At 30.7% G+C, this 21,701-nt stretch overlaps 1 protein-coding gene across 2 annotated transcripts in view; it reads right to left on the bottom strand.

Moving 5' to 3' along the window:
• The window catches only part of NLG-4 (neuroligin 4), a 269,767-nt gene that overhangs the window by 68,912 nt on the left and 179,154 nt on the right, over positions 1-21,701 (bottom strand). For both annotated transcript variants that reach the window (XM_087415318.1, XM_087415319.1), the window contains exons 6-9: positions 21,061-21,370; positions 19,740-19,947; positions 18,555-18,809; positions 2,186-2,340 (exon numbers count right to left, since the gene is read on the bottom strand). In XM_087415318.1, the coding sequence (XP_087271444.1) occupies positions 2,186-2,340; positions 18,555-18,809; positions 19,740-19,947; positions 21,061-21,370 (928 nt within the window). The remainder of the gene's footprint in view (positions 1-2,185; positions 2,341-18,554; positions 18,810-19,739; positions 19,948-21,060; positions 21,371-21,701) is intronic.

Below are 21,701 nucleotides of genomic sequence, written 5' to 3'. Positions count from 1 at the left end.
TATCATTATTTTTATTAATAGTATAAAAATATTTTATATTGTCATTATTAAAATAATTATCTGTATTCATTTCTAGACGAAATAATTTTTTGTACAATCTTTTTCTGTCCATTATATCTCCATTATACTATTTATTCAACGAATAAAATTGAGAACGGAAAGAGTTACTATAAATATTGTATGTAATTCTCTCTTAATATGCTTAGTGATATTGTAAATTTTATATTTTAATGCTTTATGTTGGTTAAAAGCATCTGAGATTTTGAGATTAATTAAATTAATTATTAGCCCATTTAACTTATTATTCGCAATCGTTTTAAACATATGACTATGAAATTTTAGTTTAGAAATTTATTTAATACATAGATGTTGCGGATGTGAATTGTGATTTACAATTACGTAAGAATTTAATCTTAGAATATATACTCACACGCTCTCTATTAAGATTAATCCATAATTTCAACAATTTGATTACATGTATGCCAAATATTAAATTAATAAAATTAAAAAATGAATGAAAATGTAAATATGAATAATTCTCGTAATGTATATTTCAGGCTGCGCCAAATAACAATTAAAATTAAAATTAAACAAGATAAAATTAAACACTCCAAAGATTAAATCTATAAAGGAATATAAAGCCACTGAGAGCCGACACAGTTGTACGAAAAATAATGTATATGTCAATCGCCAATTACAAACGTTTCGACTAATAAGATTAGGTCATCTTCAGTGTAAAATTAAATAAAAAAATTATTCAGTGTAATTTTTTATAACAAACAGCTAAAAATGCAGGGCATATTATATATATATCAGAGTAACAGATTGTCAATAAAAATAAAATTTTGGCAAACAAACACGTTATTGATCGCAAAACTTGGACGAATTTATGTTTGCGCTTATGAATATTTCATATATATTTTTTGAATATTTACTAGGTTTTTCGGGGCATTACTAATACGCATGATATGAGTGTATGTGTATTTGTTGAGGTGAAATATTTGTGGATTCCGATATTGCGCAAAAATATACATAATATTGAAATCGTTATAAACGACAAGAACAATATTTTGTACATGAAATTTCTTCTTTAATCCTTTTAAATTTTTCTTCATCTCTTTCTCTTATATTTTATATTCTATTAAAAGCTCTTTATTATCCCTTTATAATTAATCATATAGTATTTAATTGTAAAAAGTATTTTCACATTTTAATTTTTGTTCACCAGACGTGACCATTTTTTTTCTCTTTATAACGTTTATGACATATTCCCGCCTCTTCCACACTTCAACGCGAACTTTCTGGTTCATTCATGAATATGGAAAATTAGATTTTTCGGCGGTTTTTTTTTCCATCACAAATTGATTCCGCAAGTGGTGCGTGCAAGGTACGATTAATTCAAAGAAAAAAAGACAGATTTCAATAATGCTCGCAAGTGGAAATTAAAATTCGCTTTTAGAGTAAGTATAAACGTTCTGGTTGTTGGAAAAAATACGAGATTGTCATGGCGAACAAAGTTGCAATTACTGCATCATCAAATCACTAAAATCTCTATACACTGTCTTTTTAACCTTTTTCTTTAAGTTTTAAACTAGCAAAGGAACTAATTAAAATGTTAAATTCTGATTTTAATAAACTTTTTATACACATAGATTATATTAATAGATGAATTTAAAAAATCAGTTCCGACCAATAAACGGTTTAAGGTTTGAAATCATCCTTTATATGTAAAGCAGTTTTCAACTTTTATTATCTCAAAAACTATTCAAGATATCCCAAAAAATGTTGATAAAATTTTATAATAAAGTTACTTCTATCTACTTTTATCTACATAGATTAATAATATGAAAAATAATTTTGAAAATATAAATTTTAAAAAATTACTTTTTAAAAATATTATTGACTATGATAAATAGAAGTAATTTTATTGTAAAACTTTTGTGTAAAACGTTTTTCGAATAGTTTTTGAAACATGAGGGTTGAAAAACTGATTTACATATAAATCATGATTTCATCTCTTAAAATCATTTATTGACTGCAATTTGATATTTTTTCTAATCTTATCTGTTTATGTAATCTATATATATAGAAAGTTTCATTAAAATCAGAATTTTACACTTGGAGAGGTTCTCTTGTAAGTTTTACCGATTAGATTGTGTGATGGAATTTTATATAATCTACTTACCCAGTTTTCACAAAGTTCGCAAAATACTGCATGATACTCTCCGAGAGTGCCATTTCCAGTCTCGTATAGTTTTTCGGAAAATGGCCAAATCCCTCCACCCACAATGGAGCCCCGAAGACGAATGGAAGCTCTTCGCCGTGCACCGAGCCCATCTTCTGTAAACAAAACAAGATTAAAGTTACGAGACTTTTACGTTCTTTATCGCCTACTTTATACATGTGTGCGAAATGCGTCAAAATATAATGATAAAAACACTTTTCAATTTATGATACATAAGTATTATATATAGTTTTAAAAGTTTGCGGAATAAATAGAGGCAGTTAATAATAGTTTAAGCGAAGAACGTACGGTGAAATTATTAATCGTGGTAGATTACGTGGCCAGTAGATAAAAATGGAAGCGCTTTCTTGGTCTGCTTTAATTGGACACAGCGTTGACTATAAATCAGAAATTTATCGTTTAATACCGCTGGGATTTAGAAATTGTCATCGTTGGTGCAAGCTTATCCGCAAGCTCGATCATCGCAGACACGTCAGATGCGATTCAATTTCTCCAACGTCTTCACCGGAGAATTACGTTCTGGCTAAAACGTTAAGGTCGACCGTCGCGTCGGTCTAAATTGGATAAAGCTCGGATTCATAGATGAAGATTATAATTTAAATCATTAAAATATATATTAATATATTGTAAATAAATCTTATAATCATTGAAATCAGGGATATAAAATACTGCATGTAATATAAATTATTATCCGTAAAATCTGTGATTGTAAGACATCTTCCAGATATCATAGACTCATTGATTTGAGAATCTAGAAATTTGGAGGAAATTTCCAGACTCCGGAATCGATCTCTGAAACGCTAGTTCGCCGAGGAAGCTATCTGTTCCAGCAAGCACTGAAATGGAATCGGCGATTCTAAGGCGATTACGTACGTACACGTCCGTGCCGAATGGCGCACGAAAGGGCATTTACCAAGTAGACGAGCTTAGTATCGAATCGGTACTGCAACGAGTTAAGATGCTCCAATAGTACAGAGAAAGACATCGAGGACGAGAGGGAAAATGATAATCAAAGCAAGACACAAAATGATAGAATAAGGTTTACTCTCTTCTTAAAAGGCAAATAGTAATGTATGCAATAAAATGTAAATTAAAAAGTAGCCTAAAATAATAATAAATAAAAATACATATATATATATAAAGTGATACAAAGATTGATACAATAAAAATAGAAAGTAATGAGATAATATAAAATAATGATGTAAATATATACAAAACGAAAAACAAAGGAAGAGAAAAGGAAAAAGAAGTATAAAGAAAGGAGATATAAAATATGGAACGTAGAAACCTAAATCCAAAACGTCCGTGTTACGTATTCGTCACTGTCGGAACGAATCCAGAGCTTTATCGAAGTTGTTTCGCCAACTAGGTTCCGTCATTGTCGAGAACGTTGGCTAACCGGCAATGTACGACTGCTACTGATACCATTAATTTCATTAAGGTACATCCAGTATGCCCAGAAACTGAGGCGATCCGCTAGAAAGTGATCGATGCGCCGATTAAGACTGAAGCTCGATCTTCCCCGATGGGAATGGTCAATTCAATTGTTCACATAAAGAATTTCTTCTTAATTGTTGAAAATGAACGGTATGATGAAATTGCCATAAAGACATCTAAAATTGAATTACGGAGTATTCAATATTCCATTCGATAGAGATCAAGTGTAATGGCCACATCTTGTTCTGATTACTCGCGCATTTGTTGAGCTCGAGGTATAAATGGCGACTGCTCCAATCTTCTTTGAGAATGGATTTTCAGCGATTTGTCCGGCCTTTTCGCGTGACATAATAAATCGACGCCGATGACCTCCCGCGCTTGCGAAAAGCCCGAAAATTGGCGCGGGCGTGAAATTAAAACGAAAAAAGAAAGAAGCGAGTAGAAAGAGAATAGAGCGCGTTCACGTCGCGCTTTCAACCCTTTTTGGCACAGGTCTCGCGGCCGCCCCGTAACTTTTAGTTTTTATTCTGCAGTTCTTTTTTCGCTCCAATTTCGCTCCTCTTTTCGACCTGAGGTTCGTCCACCGTATGCGCGCACGCTCAGCTGCCATAAAGTCGACTTCCGGCGTGTTTGGCATCGACAATCGCAGTTGCGAGTGCAATGACCGAGCAATTTCAATTTAACGCCACAAATGGAAAACAAATTTTATGCATAAACGGTGAAAAAACGATGTTGTTAGCAAAATTTCTTTCAATTATTTGTGAATTATTCAAATTTACCTTACGTCTAACATTGAAAAGATTACAAAAAATTATGAAAATTCAACCGAAAAATGTTTTGCACAAATAAGTGAAGACCATATTCGATCAAGGCGGGTCTTGGTGACTAAAAATATTTTTGATGCAAAAATGTTTTCGTACAATTTCCAGTTCAAGCAAATTGCACTTCGGTTATTTATCAGTTCCTAAATACAATCCTAAACTAAAGCTGGGATTATTATCAATAATATAAATTTCATTGACAAACAATTTAATGTTAATATTAATGAACATTTTTAAAACAGGATGATATTTTCTTACAATAAATTCTTTAGTGTTTTAGAATACTTATTTTAGCATTAGTATATATTATTAAATTACTTGCCAATTTAATTTGTGATATTACGTACTTTAGCTTTAATTAAAAAAGGACTTTGTGTATGAAGGATACTGACAAATAATTAATGCGTAGTTTAATTGAACTTATAAAAATTCGGCAAAAATATTAGACACTAAAATCCTCTAAGTGATTATGACTCTCTCTTCTTCATTTACTTATGTTGATTGAAGAATAGCTATTGACTAATTCAAAAATGCTATCAATGATAACTACCCAGTGAAAAATGATAATGAAATCAATGTTGAATATATGGATATTAATTCGACGTCGATTCGATGTCGATTCCATTATTATTTCTCACTGGGTAATTAATTCTTAAAATAATTTATTATCCAAGTAGCTTCTAACTTTTTTTATTAACAATTCGTTAAATTACGTTTGGCTAGTTAAATTGTGTTAGTATTAAAGATAAAAATGCTTGAACATCTTTGCGCGTTTTTGTCTTTTCGTGCAATTTCAAAAACCATAATGAAAACATTTTTGTTAAATAATGTGAATTTAATAAAAACATAGAATGTACTAGAACAGTGAGTGTTGCCGTTTTTACTATCATACTTAGCTTTATCTAGCTCGAGTACTTTTACTCGCGAGGAAAAGGCGAATTCACCTGTACAGTATCACTTTTGACTCGGACATTGTTTTGCGATAAAATTTCCGAGGACCTTGCTGGATAATCCACAAGTGTCGAGAAACGTAAAAGAACTGGTTTAATGAACCGGAAAGAACGATCAAAATTATTTTGTCTTTTTTAAAAGAATAGCAGAAATTTATATAAACTTTAAAAGTTCAGAGTTATCATTTGGTGGAAAAAATTATTTAAGTAAATAAAATATAAAAAAATTTTCTTTTAAATATATCTTAATTTTTATTAATTATAAAAACAATTTAAGTCAAATACAAATTAATAAACTATCTAAACTTGAAGTTATCTTATAAATATATATTTTCTTCATTAAAAAAAAAATGGTAACATTTTTTCAATAAATAAATTGAATGATAAAAATGCATTATTAACTATGCTACTAATATGCTAATTTAAAATATAAAGATCTAACACAAGTTTAATAAATATAAAAAAATTGTTAATCTTAAATCAGAATAAATAAGTAAGTATATATATATATATAATTATTGTAAAAAGATTTATGGTCTTATTCTAGAAAAAGCCATGGAAAGTTTCTTCAAACATACATTTTTGTAACTTCTGTTGTTTGTCATTCACGAATGCAAAGAACTATTGTCGAGTCCACTGCTGCCCTGACTTTTATAAAGATATTATTTTCTCTCTCCGATTCTTCTTGGACAAAGAAAAGAGAAAAAAGGAGGCATTGTCGATATAGAAGAATGCTTTGAGTTTTGCTGATCCACGCTACAACTTTAGCAGAGATGTAACCGTGAAATGGGGAAAAACAATTCTGCGAGAAGGGCCGACGCGACAAAGGCGAAAAGGGAGATCGGTTAAATGTCGAATGAGAGAACGATAGTTCTGCTCTCCATTATTAAAACTCCGCTTGCACGTAACGCTAACGATTCTTCGAAACACGGCATTTCCTTCTTTGTTTTCTCCATCAATCGAGCAGAGAAAAATTTTTTACTATATGAATCCAAAACACACACAGATATTATTATTGCAAATAATTATTTTTTAAATATATGTATTTCTCCTATCACGTTTTATCTATGTATTCTATTTGGTTTGTTTTATTTCTCCTATCTTTTATACATGGAAAGAATTGTCTAATTATTGTAAAAAAGTCTATAATATAGTCTATATTATAGTTTAAAAAAAGTTATGTTCTAAAAGAAAATTTTTTTAAACATGTGTATATTTTTGTAATTATTTTGATGATCCAAAATTATTTTCAAATCTGTATTTACATAGCTAAATTTTTAAATATTTCAGCAAAATCGTTCTTTCCGTCTATTCCTTTTTTTTCCTTATTTATAATTTGTTCTCAACTCATCATTCATTTTCCGTTGAGAATATTAAAATATTTTAAATTCCTTCTTATTGCTTTGTTACCTAAATAATAACTACTACTAGAGTACGTTGCCTGACGCAGAACATCCTTCCGCATCTTCGTGTTATGCGTGCAGAATCGTCGCGTAAAAGTCACTCGCTCTAATCCAACGAGTTCGCAGACGCGCAAGAAATGCGCTGTTAATGCCACATCTTGGCTGAAGAGCGACTCCCGAGCCACATTACGCCGTCTTTGTAACATCGTCGGTCTTAACAGCTATGAAGTGACGTCGACAAGGATTACGAGACGTCTGCGTCGTGTCGAGTGACTTCGCAGGCCTTCTTGCGCCTCTTAGCCAACGTGTCGTTTGACAATTCGGTTATAACGACTGATAAATTCATGACTTTTCTAATGTGCTTTTCAAAAGTCCCAATTCCATAAATGTCTCACATTTGAAACGGTTCGAATTTCATTTAAATGTATTATGGGTCCGTTTGACTCAATTTTATGTGATGATGGTTTCTTCTACATAAACGATTTTCTATGTAAATTAAGATTTTAAAAGATAAAGATACAAGTGTTTATATCGTTAAAAAAATTTTTTTATTAAATAATTGACAAACGCAGAAAATAGTAGATATAATGTGTAGATCACAAGAGAGAAAAAATAGTGAGTAGAACAGCATATATGGAACATGACTGCGACGAAAAATATTTTATATTCATTTAATTGTTTTTATTCATAATCAAAATTTATTGCATAGATCGCCTGAAAAATGTTATAATTATTCAAATATTTCTGCTTGATACAGGACACTTTTTATTTATATAGATCACTTGGTTATTCCAAAATCTTTATAATTATGCAAGCATATGGAATTTTGTACTTGATATGATATTCTGAGTCATATAAATCGACTATAAGCGAAAATGTGGGAAGAGATTTTGGTAATACAAGAGAGCATTAAATTCTACGATGTAATCTCGTTGAACTCGCCTTTTCGCTTTACCTTTACCTCAACCTTCTCAGTTCTTAGGTACCGACAGGATCACGATGGCATTCCTGACATTCCACAGATGCTAGCAAATTTCAATTCGTGCTTCGGTTAAACCCCCGACCATGTCGTAAGAAGGAACAATACGAGGCATCGTCGAAAATAACGTCAACGTTTGTACTGATAGCAACGAAAAGTTGGCCATCAGATATTCTTATTACAATGAATGTAATTTGTAATGCATCCACAGTAAAACGTAAAAAACTTTAACGCTTTTATTTCTCAATTACTTCTCAAATCTTAATTTTAAAGACGTCAAATACTCATATTCTCATACTTAAATGAGAGAAGTAAATGCCTTATTAAATAACGAATATAAGATGGCTCTTCTAATTCATATTATATTTAATATTAGACGTTCTAATAGTATTGAAATTTACCTAATTTGTTTTTGTATGTCTTTGCAAGTTTTAATTTTCCTTTTAAAAATTAAATTAATATTGTGTCTTCTTTGCATTTATTAAATATCCTTATATATCCAGAAAGATAGCCATTTAAGAGATGTTTTATTTATTAAACGTAATTGATTTAATAGCGCTGTTACTGACGTGCGAAATATTTGAGGCGTACAGTATTAAGATTGTTTTTTATGAAACTATAGAAGATACTCAGCTAACTCGTTTTGTCATAGTAATACGCCTTATGAATGTAATTATAAAAAAAGACACAGCAAACACGTTAAATAAACGCTTTTGTTTAGAAAACAGTATTTGATTACAAAATTAAAAAAGAAGTAAACATTTTTAAATGTATGCAAATAAATGTATATACATTCACTAAACTTCTACATATATAAGCTACTCAGTATTAAAAATTTTGGTACTAAAAATACACGTAATATAAACTACAGGTTAATAGTAGAGAATAATCGTTACAATCGATTACCAAATAATTATTTTGGTATAAATCTCAAAAAGGAGGTCGTAAATAATCAATACCCAATAGAGGGTTACATTAGCAAAACGCTATGCTATTGTTTAAATTTGCATAATTCCAAATATACAGTCAAATAAATTAAATAGCAAACACACTCAAAAATATATATATTCGTATGATAATATACTCAAGTTTAAGAAAAATAAAGAAGTAGGTGTAATTAAATGCTAAAATGTATCTCAGAAACATTTCGAAATACTTGAAAATAAAAATACGTTATAATAAATGCTGACTATTGAGTATTGACATATTAGTATCCTGGTATAACAACGAGCTACTGAACAAATAATTCCATAAGTAATCATTAAGATATAATAGCGAAGATATTAAGAAATGCTATCTATATATACACTGGCCATAATATCACTTTCTTCTCTACTTTTTATATTACAAACTCTGTTGACATTTTAGCTACATCATTTTAACTATAAACGTTATCAAATGTATATTTAAAAAAATGTAAATCTTAATTAAAATCTTAATAAAAGTGAAATTAATTTTATAAATAAATATTGTTTCATTTTCTGAAGACAAAATATCTCTCAATTATTTGCATACTAAAAAACAGAAACGAGATGATCATCACAAAATTTTAAAGAATTGTAATTAAGAATTATAATTATTGCAGTTAAAATAATATACTATAATGTGGTTTTAAATACGTTTAAAAATTATTTGTAATACTATTTAATATTTAAAAATATTAAATCTAAAATAAGAATAGAAACGCGTAATCTTTTGTAATGTAGATTTAAAGCTTAAAGAGTTGATACAATTAGTCCTACGGTTTACATCAAATGTGTGTGTGTGTGTGTGTGTGTGTGTGTGTGTGTGTGTGTGTGTATATGTGTGTGTAAAGGAACGGGATTATAATTAAATATTAAAGAACATACATGCATTGTGTACAAGTATTCCGACCGCTAATTAGCATTCGGTCTAATTTTGATTAATTTATCATATCGTAATCTCGCTGGCTGACGAGATAACGCTGTAACGTTGTGACAGTAGCTACACGAGTAATAACGTGACAATAGCGTTCTGACGTAATACATCACGTTCCCTTTGGTATGCGGAACAACCGTGCGCATAACTACGTGCTCAATTTAGAACGTCAATTATTAACTGGGCGGTCCTAGTTTCTTCAAAAATGTCGATTTTTCTGTTTTAATGGCTGTCATTTATCAAAAAATCAATTCAGTTATGACTCAATTCTTACAAAGATAAGATGTCGTAGAAAGATCATTATATATAGGTATACAATATATATTAATAAATAAAACGTAGTCTTATTCAATGCTTTGGTGAAGTTAATTTCGACATAAGAATAATTTACGTCTAAAATATTCTAGTCATGTATTAATAGGAGTTAAATGTTTTTATCAACTCTGTTGACATTTTAGCTACATCATTTTAACTATGAACGTTATCAAATGTATATATTTAAAAAAATATATATCTTAATTAGGTGAAATTAATTTTATAAATAAATATTGTTTCATTTTTTGAAGATAAAATATCTCTCAATTATTTGCATACTAAAAAACAGAAACGAGATGATCATCGACAAAATTTTAAAGAATTGTCGCGAGATTGACATCGATTTTTCAGACATAGGTGTAGATGATTATTTCTCCTCAAACGTATACGTGTGGATTTAAATTTAAATAGAAAAAGTTGGACAGTACGAATTTTTTGTCGCGGAACGATCACAGCAATTTCCAGCGAACAGGCGAAAATGCGATCGACTTCCATCCTTGTGATCCCCGAGGTACAATGGCGACTCAGACGCGGATCAAGCACAGTCTGGTCGAAATGGAGGGATTGTTTCTATTGGCTGTTATTTCCGCGTCGTACAAAATCGCGCATGCGTCAACGAGATAGATTAGACGTAATAAACGAACAAAAATCTTGCATCTTGTAAATAATTTTTATTTACTTATTAATTGCGCTTTAAAATTGAATTACAATAGAATATCAAAAGCAAAAAGATAAAGAGACAAATTTATCACTGTTTATGCAAACACAGATAATGTTTCGTTTATAAAAAATTATTTACTGTTTTCAATATTAAGTAATCAAAAATTTAGCGGAACAGAGAGAGATGCATGATTGTCAAAGTAAGATTAGAAGGTTTTAAATGGCTACACACGTTCATAGTATCGGTTGCACAAAAGAAACGAGGAAATCTAAAGCATAAATTTTTATGTACGTTTCTCCTATCGATAAACTTGATCATTATTCACCACCGGTGGTGGTTACTAATCCTGATAGCCGTTTCGCACTTTTCTCGGCCATTTGGACTGGGGCAACTGTAGTAGTTCACGATCGCGAACTTGCCTGCGTTTTGTGACTAAGCTTACGAGCGCGTTTCGGCGCTCGTTTGCCCGTCAAAACTAGGAAGAACGGGCATGCAAATTGTCGGGCATCCGCCATAAAATGGCGAAGCTTTTTCCGCCAAATGGCGCCATCCGTTTGAAAGCGCGTCTATTTGGTGGCTGTTTCTCGACGACCGATTCTTCTTCTGCTTTGTCACAGTATGAAGAGTTCGCAAGCACACATCCGCTATTTAATCTTTAAACTCTTTAATAACTTCAAAGAGAGCTTATTTGAAAGCAATGACAAATCTATCAATCTATTAAAATGATATATCACAAAGATAAGAAATAATAATTAATTCTGGTGTAGAAATTATGTTTTATTTTAATACTTAGGATTCAAGTATCAAGCAGCGTTCAGTAGAAAAAAACCACTCACTGAGCAGCCAATATCTTTAAAACATATAGCGCTGAAAGGATAAAAATTTGTTTTTTTAAAAATTTGCTAAATTAAAACAAATTTTGCAAATAATATAAACGCATCAATAATTTAAAAGTGGAATAACGAATAATTTTTTTATAGCTTTTATATAAAACAAACAAAATCCTGCATTTTAAGTTACCAATATTATTATACTATGAATTTCAATTTATGCGCACAACTACAGCGCACAACTATACGGTTGACTCTCATTTATCTGTTATTCAATTAATCGAACAAAATTTATTCTCTGTTTATTAATATTCTTATGTTATTATTTCAATTTAACCTTGAAGAAGATATGACTTGTGTTTCGCACAAAACCGATACAATTTCATATTTGTACCGTTGATGGCAGTCGACGAATGAGAGAGCATAAATCATCTAGCACTACGAGGTCAAAAATGTTCACCTATCAGTGAACATTTTTCTAAATCGCATTCATAAATACCTGTTGCGTGTGAGTATTCACGCGAAAAGCGCATGCATAACCAGCGCAACGGTGCATATTTTAGGGGAACAAATAATTTAATTGCGCTTTAGCGGATGCGAATATTAAGCCGCCTTGTGTTAACCATGCTCTACGACTACGACAGCTGACAGCCGTAAACTTTGCGATGAATATTTTATTGCGGCAATGCGTTCTATGCGCTACGAGCAGCGCGTGTCTGTACATAATGAAATGAAAAAAATCTCCGAGAGACATCAAAAAATCCGACACATCTGCTTCAGGAAAAACATTTAAAAATAAAAATAAATATTTTTCTTTTTACTCTTTACTATTATATCATATTATATAAACATCCCATTAGATTAGAATACTATTTCACGTTAAACGCGTACATATTATGTAAATAAATTAACTTTTTTTGTTCGTTATTTTCACGTTATTTATAAACGTAAGTTATTCATTAATAATTAATTCAAAGACTGCTTTATATAATGTTCGTTTTTTAAAGTTAGTTTAATCTTTTAATGAATATTAATTATTAATATTTAATACCATAATTAATATTTTAATATTTATTACAAATTAATCATTAATAAAAAATAACATTAATTTATGAAAATAGAGATACCTTCACATTTTAATAAAATTAAATATTAGCTTTGATTTGTTTTTTTTTTTAATTAATTTAGCAATTTAATAAAAACTTTTTATATATAATTCTATATTCAAATCATTTCATAAAAGTAATATTATAAAGTTTAAAGTAGTCTCTTTAATTTTACTCTATTAACGCACTCTATAAAATTTTTATTGGATTGTATTTCTCATCATTATTATTAATTTTAATAGTTATACACAGGCAGATGAAATGTACGCAGCGAACACAGCAATTAAAACTATTTCATCTTTTATTACACTTTACGATAACGATATGCACGATGAACAAATAATTTTGCACCGATTATTAATGTTGATCGAACGAGCAATTAAAATTAATTACAATATGTGCAACCAAATGCGTGTTTACTATTTGAATTTATTTCATGTTTCCATTTATTATATTATCACAGTTTCAGAGCGTTGTAATTATACAAACGGCCAAGATAAACGCCGTGGATTTTTGGGGTGGTTACGTTTACCGTTGGTGAAAAATTCTCAGTACAAAGCATTACAAAGAGAAAGAAATCGGACGAAACGGATAATCTCCACGCGGGACTCGCGAAGCCTTCGTTTCAGATTTTTTGTTAGCCCTCGGCGTTTTGTTTCACATCGTTTTGCCCTCCTTTCTTCGCTCATTAGACAGGATACTCCCCAATTAGCCGGTAAAGGATTGTCGCGACAAGAGTAGAAGAAGCCCGGTTTCGAAACCTTGTACTGGAGAGCTTTAATTAAATAATTCGTTTCATCGTCTTTTCGATCCTTTCTTTCAGTTTCTTCGCGTCTATTATAGCTTAATTTAACCTTAGAATTAGGATCTCTAACGCATTGCAAATTGTATATTTTAGTTCAAGAAAATTGGAGGAGAGGCAATTTTAAAGATAAATAATATTTCTTCTTCGTTTAAAACAAGAAATGAGAAATAGAGTAACGTTCATTTCATAAAATTCTAGTATTTACTTAATGCGAAATGTATATATTTCGACGGTTGATTAAACTTTTTAATCAGTTTTTAATTTTACTTCTTACATTTAAGTCACATTATATTTTAAATGTAGAATTATTTAAGTTTTTTCAAAAAAAAATTAAACAAAATGAAAAAATCATTCTTTCATTAAAAAAATAAGACATAAAGTCAGCAATAAATTATTTTTTATTTGTTGAGTGACTGCTTAAATCATTCCTTAGGCATTTTCATATTCCCAACATTAAATTTTATTTAAAGATTTTCTAAAAGGAAAGGATATATTTTGCGGCAGGCAGGGTTTTGAGGGCAGACTTTCTCGTAATGCCTTTTTCCAACTTGCAGTTGCTTTCCATTGCACTCTTCACCCACCCTCGTTTCTTTTTTTCTCTCCTATCAGCCTCTCTTTGGACGAACGGTGGAAGAGAGAACTGCAAAGCGGGGTCGTATTCTCATTTTCCTCGCGCGAAATGGAGAAATAGCAATCACGACGAGTGACGCAATAGAAACCCTGATTCGACACAGAAAGATTTTCCTAGTTTCATTTTCATTTAGTCTTTTTTCTTCTTCATCAACGTATCAATCACCATCAAACAAATTAAAACATTGATACTAATTATGCGATTAAATGTTAAAAAAAAGTCAACCGATTACTATTGTAATAGCAGAGATATTAAAATTTACTTTCATTTTATGAAGAGAGTTTTGTTTACAAAATCTGTTATATTATTTCGATCCGATATTACTGTAGAATACGATCTTCCAAATATCGCATTACAGATCGTCTTCGTGACGATCAGTGCCGAAGGTTTACGAAAATTTTCTTTTTCGCGGTGAACGAATCCTTTGAAGGAAATCGTCTTCGATCGAATTACAACACGAGAGAACGTTTTAAAAGGATCCGTGAGGAGCCTAGCATCCTGGAATGGACGAGGTGGCGCACGTACTGATAGATTTTGAACGTCGGCTTCGCAAATCCTCTGCGTATCGATGGGTCCTTGCAAATCCCCCAACGATCCTCGGGATGAATTTCGTTCGTCCTGGTAGAATCGATTGCGACCCACCCGCAATGTCTGTTTTCACTTTACCGGTAAATTACAAGTTGCTATCGTGAGAGTATTAACGAATTCGTGAGAAACTCCTTCTTTTTTAGCCTCTTTGTTCTTTTTGCTCTTAGACAAAAAGAAAATGCAAAAATGGCTTTGCTCCAAATTACCTTTTTGCTTTATATTAATTTTCATTGTATATACGAATCAAACCTCTTTTATATCTTTTCGTATCTTAAAGAATCGCATGAGATGATTTGTATTCTGATCATATAAAACATATAATACTACTCCTCTTAAATAATTTTCTTTCTAAAAAATAAATTTTACGAATTTGTTCAGTTTTGAAAGATTGATAAGACGATAGAAAAAAAAATTGTTAATCAATTTTTAAAGGCAAATTTTACAGTGACTCTTATATTGATTAAATAAAATTATCCGAAATGAGACTCTTTATAAATTTTTATTACAGACTTTTCGAAACATCCAACCACCTAATATGATGTACTTTGAACTATTGGAAAATCGGTTTTTGCAGGCAGAGTAAAGAATAAGTGTAGAGAGAACGGGAAGATGCCTGCCTGTAGGACAAGGTATTGCTGGCGAATGTGAAAAAGTAGGAAAATTGTATTGTGAACAAACGCGGTGGCGTGTTGCCGTGCATGTGGTGCTCGTGACATGACTGGAATATTTTGTGCTGCTCACACATCGACGAAACCGTCTCGTCCTTTGGCCTATGTACGCGACCGCAATACGATTATGAACGGACTATGAATACGAACCAATCCCAAAAAACGTAACATGGTCATCTAATTGATCAAAGATCTTCTTTTTTTAAATTCTTGTCATGAAAATCAGATTATTTTTCAAATAACGTTATCAGCCCCAATTACTAAAACAGATTTTAAAAAGTAAGGTTGATAAACTAACGAATTTCGTTTGTACATTACAATAAAGATAAGTGAAACGAGATTTATATACGATGTTGTTTTTATTAGAATGCTAGCGTATGAGGCTTTTTCTCAATTTTGCTTTGTACGTTTACTCATCTTGTATGATAAATGTAATTGTAATATAATTTAACATAATTTTTCAAATTATCTGGTATTTTTTTCACTTGCTATTAAAAGCGCGGTTTGTTGTTTATATGTTTTTATAAAAAAACGCAGATGGTACGATAACAGTTTGTGAAATTAAAATATTTTAATTTTATTAGTTCATTGAGATAACAAAAAAAACAATTTATAGTTTATTAAATATAATAAATATAAGAATTAAATATATTTTAAAATACATGTTTTTTACAAGCTGTTTGTAAAAAAAAAAGCATAAAATCACTCTTAATCTACCGCAATAATCTCGCTTTCTCACAATTTATATTTATTGAACGATAAAATAAAAACATTTAATATATATTTTTTAAAAACTTATAGGGGATAAAAGAATGGGAAAAAAAGCAGATAAACTGATTAGCTCTGCAAATAATTTTAACGTAAATTGAAATAGAATTGGGTTCGTACTTCGTAATGGCTGTCATGAGAAACGCGTCGACTGCAAATGACGCAATGGCATCCTTATTATATTCGACGTACGTGCACCGGTTCCATCGTAAATCGAATCTTTCTATTATCTTCTAAAGTAGGATATGTGTGTCTTGTCTTCGTAAGGCATTTATTCGTAACTAAAGAACGTGATCGTTGCATTTTCATTACTCTCTAATATTCTCTTTAATTCAAATAATATAAGCAAAAAAATGCAAAAAATGAACTCTTTTAATTCCATGATATTTTGTTAAGTTAACAAAATATGGCTCGTAAGAGACTATCTGCATTTACTTCGCATTTTATCTTATTTTTTACAATTATTAATTACGAAATTAAGTAAAGAAATTTGCTCTTTTTTATTCGATTTATTTTTATTCAATTTATCTTGGATTAAACAAATAAAGTATATAATAATTATTTTAAACAAACGAATTATCCTGGGGCTAATATACATGTAAACCAGAAAGTTGAATATATCTGGATAAAAGAGAGAAACATTGCCGATGGAAAGATACAAACTAAATAAAATAAATGGAATATATTTTAACTTGGAGAAAAAGTATCAGTTGTCCTACATTGCATAAAAACGTGTTGCTTATCCAAAGTAAAACATATATTATAAAATAATTGAACTGTTGCGTTGATATGCAATAAGCGTAAATTTCTGCATGACGCGTACTAATGAAACATTCTGGATAGAAAAGGATATTAACTGAATCAATAATTAATGTACGAGCATAATTACGAGTGAAATGGTCGAAATGTTGGCAACCTGTAACTGTTTATTCAGAGTAATTATGGATGCAACCCGGTGGAGAAGGATTCTCTATCTGTTTTACGATAGCAAACAACAGAGGAGACGCGTACCGCGAGATAAAGGCAGAATGTTAGATGCCACCAGGTTGGGACAGCATCACAAACAACGGAAAGCAGCACGATAGTCCCGCGATTCGACTGATTATTCTACCGACGCGATCTCCGTACATATTTACTCAACGGAATTTCTCTGGAAACTGTAGAGTCTCTCACATTCCTATTCTGTTATCTAATCGACCACTCGTTGGATCAATTATTGATCTAATAGAATTTCTGCGCAATAAATTTAAGTGGAAAAGAATCTTTTGAAATAAATTCAAGATTTGTAGTGTCACCTATTTGTTTATTAATTGCAATTTTTATCTTTCTATAATATAGTAAATAATGTAATAAAGAGAATAAAATATAGATAAAATAATTTATTTTTATAAAATAAATAATCTGATAATTTAATAAGAATTGCTTAAATCAATAATTGTGGTTTAATAATTCTTTAATCTTTTTTGTCTCTTCTTGTCCAAAAAATTTTATTGTTTAACATATAATGATATCTATTAACTAAATGCCTAATCAAATTTTTGAAATTGATTTTATATTTTAAAAAATAATTTTTAAAAACATTACATGAAATATGTTGATTATAAGATATTATATGAAAATGATGTAATACGTATATTATACATATTCGAATTTTATCAAAAGAGTCTGAGTTCGCACTGATAATGAGAGGCGTCGTGGCACATCGCGGTGAACAATAATATAACACCATGCATATAATGTAATCTGTGCATAATTGAACGTAAACATGCCGATAATTTCAACCGGCAATAGCGAATGGACGATGGCAGAGAGACAGAAGGAAAACAGTCATCACGCGGTTACATGAGAATATCCAGCGCCACCAACAAACGAATAATTGCCTTTGCTAAACTTGCATCCCAGCAATTAATGAAGCTAAGCACCCATGGGAGCGAAAAGCATTATCATTTTAACAAGCCACGATTGAAACATATAGAACAAAAGTGAAATAAATCCATAATTGGACGGTGTTACCCGAAAATTGGTTAACTCATCAAATACTCGTTATAGTGTGTTGAACGTAAAATTTTACGCTATTAACTTTTTGTTATGTATATCGAGGGTTAAAATTTTGGAATTACGATGTTCTGAGCAACATACAAATGTAATTAATTTTATAAAATGCAAAAATAGCATAAATGATGTTTACAATTCTTTTTTATATAAATCTTAATTTAATTACAAAATTGCGAATATAATGTAATAAGTTAAAAAATTGATTCTTAAGATTTATTTATTTATTAGATCGTATCACGTCAGAATTGATTTTTCGCCTTCTGCGAAAATGCAAATCCTGTAAACAGGATTTTTAATTTATTTATAAATTTTATGTAGCAGATTTTTAATTTCTGATCACGCATAAGTATGATTATAAAATCATAATTTCATCTTTCTGTTAGTTTTACATACCTGAGGGTAATCGCCGTCTTTCATTTGATAGTCGAACACGTAAAAGTAAGTCTTAGGCATAGGTTCCTCCTCGCTGTCGAGGATCGGTGCAATATGAGGATTATTCGGTTTCTTAGTGTGCCTCAAGGTGAAGAGATCTCCAGTTTGTACAAGCGGTGCCACGAATTGTGCATCGCTCAATGCCTGCACACATGCATCTTTTGTATTGACGGGGTGTTGAACTGTTCGCTCCCAGTCAGTATACTCATTCACCACCTGAATACAAAAGGAATTCCAAGTCTATCGTTTACGTGGCAAATGGTTACTAGAAAATTATCAGTATAATTTGTTAGTCTTCTCGTTAAGATATTACATTTTTTAATTGATTAAATAAGAGCATTGCTTAAAATATATTATTAACAATATATCTTTAATATATATTTTATAAAGAGTGTATCGAAAACTTTCAGCGATAGTGTACGTTTAAATAAAAATAAAATAAAGAGATTGAAAAATTCATCATATCATTTAACTGAAATCAAATTGTTCTTTTAAAATAATTTTCGATTATGTTCTAACTAAAAAATTGTTAAAATAAAGCTGGAGCGAGTTTTGCACGCAATATCAGATTTATTTTCTCTTATCGTTAGATCAGGAATGCGTTCAAGCGCGTTTATCTGCTATTAGCGCTCGTAAAAATATATTGTCGCAGTCATAATTATTTAATTGGCTATAATTATTAAGTAATGCCCGACCTGCATAGACCGATAACGCGTTTGCCAAATGAAATTGCATTGTCGGTGTATTTGGACAAAATGCAATGCTCGCGATTCAATCGTTATGTGAAACGTAACAATTACGTCCTGCGATAAATTCCGCGCGTATCCAACGTTGTACGCCCCGCAAATATGCGCGGCACGTCACATACTGCTAGCAATAAATATAATTTATCGTTACTTTTTCAAAATTGCTATTGTCTAGTTTTCGAAGATTTCTTTATATTCTAGGAAAATAATTTTAAATTCTGATTTTAGGCATAGAGAGAAAAATATTAAATGTTTTTATCAAATAAGAATTTTTTTATTAGAATTAAAATTTTAAATTAGAAGTCTTAAAGAATCGGAGTCAAGATTTAGACATTGTACAACTATTATCATATAAAATTCGTTATCATTCAATTAATTGAAATAAAGGACAATGACTTACTGTATAAAATATTTCTGTGAGATGATAGACGTATGCATTTCTCACATATGTACGGATGATTCTGTCTCTTCTTTCTCCTTCGAATCCTTGCAGGACATCTTTTTCCGCAAACTTCCATAAAGCTTCACTTGTAGTCACGCCAAATAATAAATCATATTTGTTGTTGCTCGTGATTGGTGCGCCGTGTTCAGCTTTTTTTGGGAGAGGGCTAAAATCAAGCATCGCAATTTAAATTAGTTTATCATTTATAACTTTATCAAATAATATGTGTACATAATATTTTTATTATGTCTATTGTATATAAATATCTTATATCATGTATAAAGAAATAAAGAAGTGAAAGAAATTGAGCAAATAAAAATTTTAATAAAATAAATCAAAAGAAGGTAGCAATTATGTAAGATCATAATTTTATTGTTAGAATGCGAGATAATATAAATATATATATATATATGTATATATATATATATATAATGTTTGAATAATTAGGATACGGAAATCATTAGCATCTGCTAAATCTGTTTGGACTTGCGATTGCAAGTGGAAATTGTAACTTGGTTAGAAGGTAAAGATGATAACACGAACTCGTTCCATGGTTTCCGGTACGAGCGTGGTGCGATCTTCGATTGTAAGTATGCTAATGACGTTGTAGAGTTGAGGCAGGTCGTTTACAATCGCGTTAATGAACCACGCTAATGTTCGTGGTGAAACCGGCTCGTTTAGCTCCCTTTTTCCATTTAACGAGAAAACTCCGGGATCCGTCAGGCGGAAGACGGAAGGCGAAATTATTGTGGAAGCCGACGTTAAGTGCAAGACCCCTCTCTGGGCAAGAAAGCAAAGCCGAGCCCGGAAGTGCACACATCAAAATAACTTTTCCGCTGCTTCACGGATTTCCTTTGCCGCCGCGAAAGAAAATGTAGAAATATACGTCGCATTACCATAAAACTCTATTAAGCCCGTTCTACCGGAATCCGAGGATTTTCCCCTTTTCCCTCTTTTTCCTCACTGTCTCCAGATTTTATCCTTTTCCTCATTTGTACTATGGCTATATCCAAAATGGCACTAAGAGTTCGCAGTGCGAACAAACATATTTTATATCACATTTCGGTTCTGTATCGAAAGTTAAAAAGAAATTGAAAAATCTTCAAATATATTAATTTGAAGATTCAAGAATTTTGAAATTTAAATTTAAACAATTTTTAGAATTGAAAACTAGTAGAGAATTTTTTATTGTTTATATAAAGTATTTTTTTTTTTAATTTATAAAATCATAGAGCAATTTGGAATCTTATATATCTATTAATAGACTCTAGAAACTTACGCGAATCCTTGAAATTCAGGACCGAGGTAAGAAAGAAGATCCTTTTGGAAGTCTGGCTTAATGACGACGCCATCGACACTTGGACCAAACGCACTAAGAAATGTTGGAGGCTGAATGTCAACTTGCATCAGTTCTTCTAGACTACTTTCTCTCAAACAATCGACTATAAGCTCATTATCTTTAAGAAGATCATCAGGAATGGAACAGTTGACTGCCTTGGCTAATTTCAGAGCGTAAGAAACAGGATCTTCCACCACGGCCCAGGATGAAAGAGCGCTACCTGACAGCAGTATAGCTCGCTTGAATAATCCTGCAAATAAATAAAACATCTCTCGATTATTTTCAAATATACTATACCATGTGTGTGTCTATGAGGTTATAAAATTAATTATATTTAGCTTTTTAATTATTTTTATGAAGCTATTTTACAAACCTATTATTCGTTATTCTCTAATATTTAAATTTTAAAGTGAATAAAATATTTTTCATTTAAGATTTTTAATATTTACAATATTTTGATTTTTTAATACTGTAATTTTTCTGTTTAAATATTTTAATAATAGATATTTGTAACCTTTTTCAAACGTAATATATAGTCAGGTTTTTAATTATACGACATACATAAGAACATTTTATTCGTA

Source organism: Acromyrmex echinatior, chromosome 17 (genome assembly GCF_024713525.1).
Source record: "Acromyrmex echinatior isolate Ae372 chromosome 17, ASM2471352v2, whole genome shotgun sequence".
Taxonomy (NCBI): Eukaryota; Metazoa; Arthropoda; class Insecta; order Hymenoptera; family Formicidae; genus Acromyrmex; species Acromyrmex echinatior.
The sequence above is the reverse complement of the archived record's forward strand: the minus strand, read 5'-3'. Positions and strand labels throughout refer to the sequence as shown.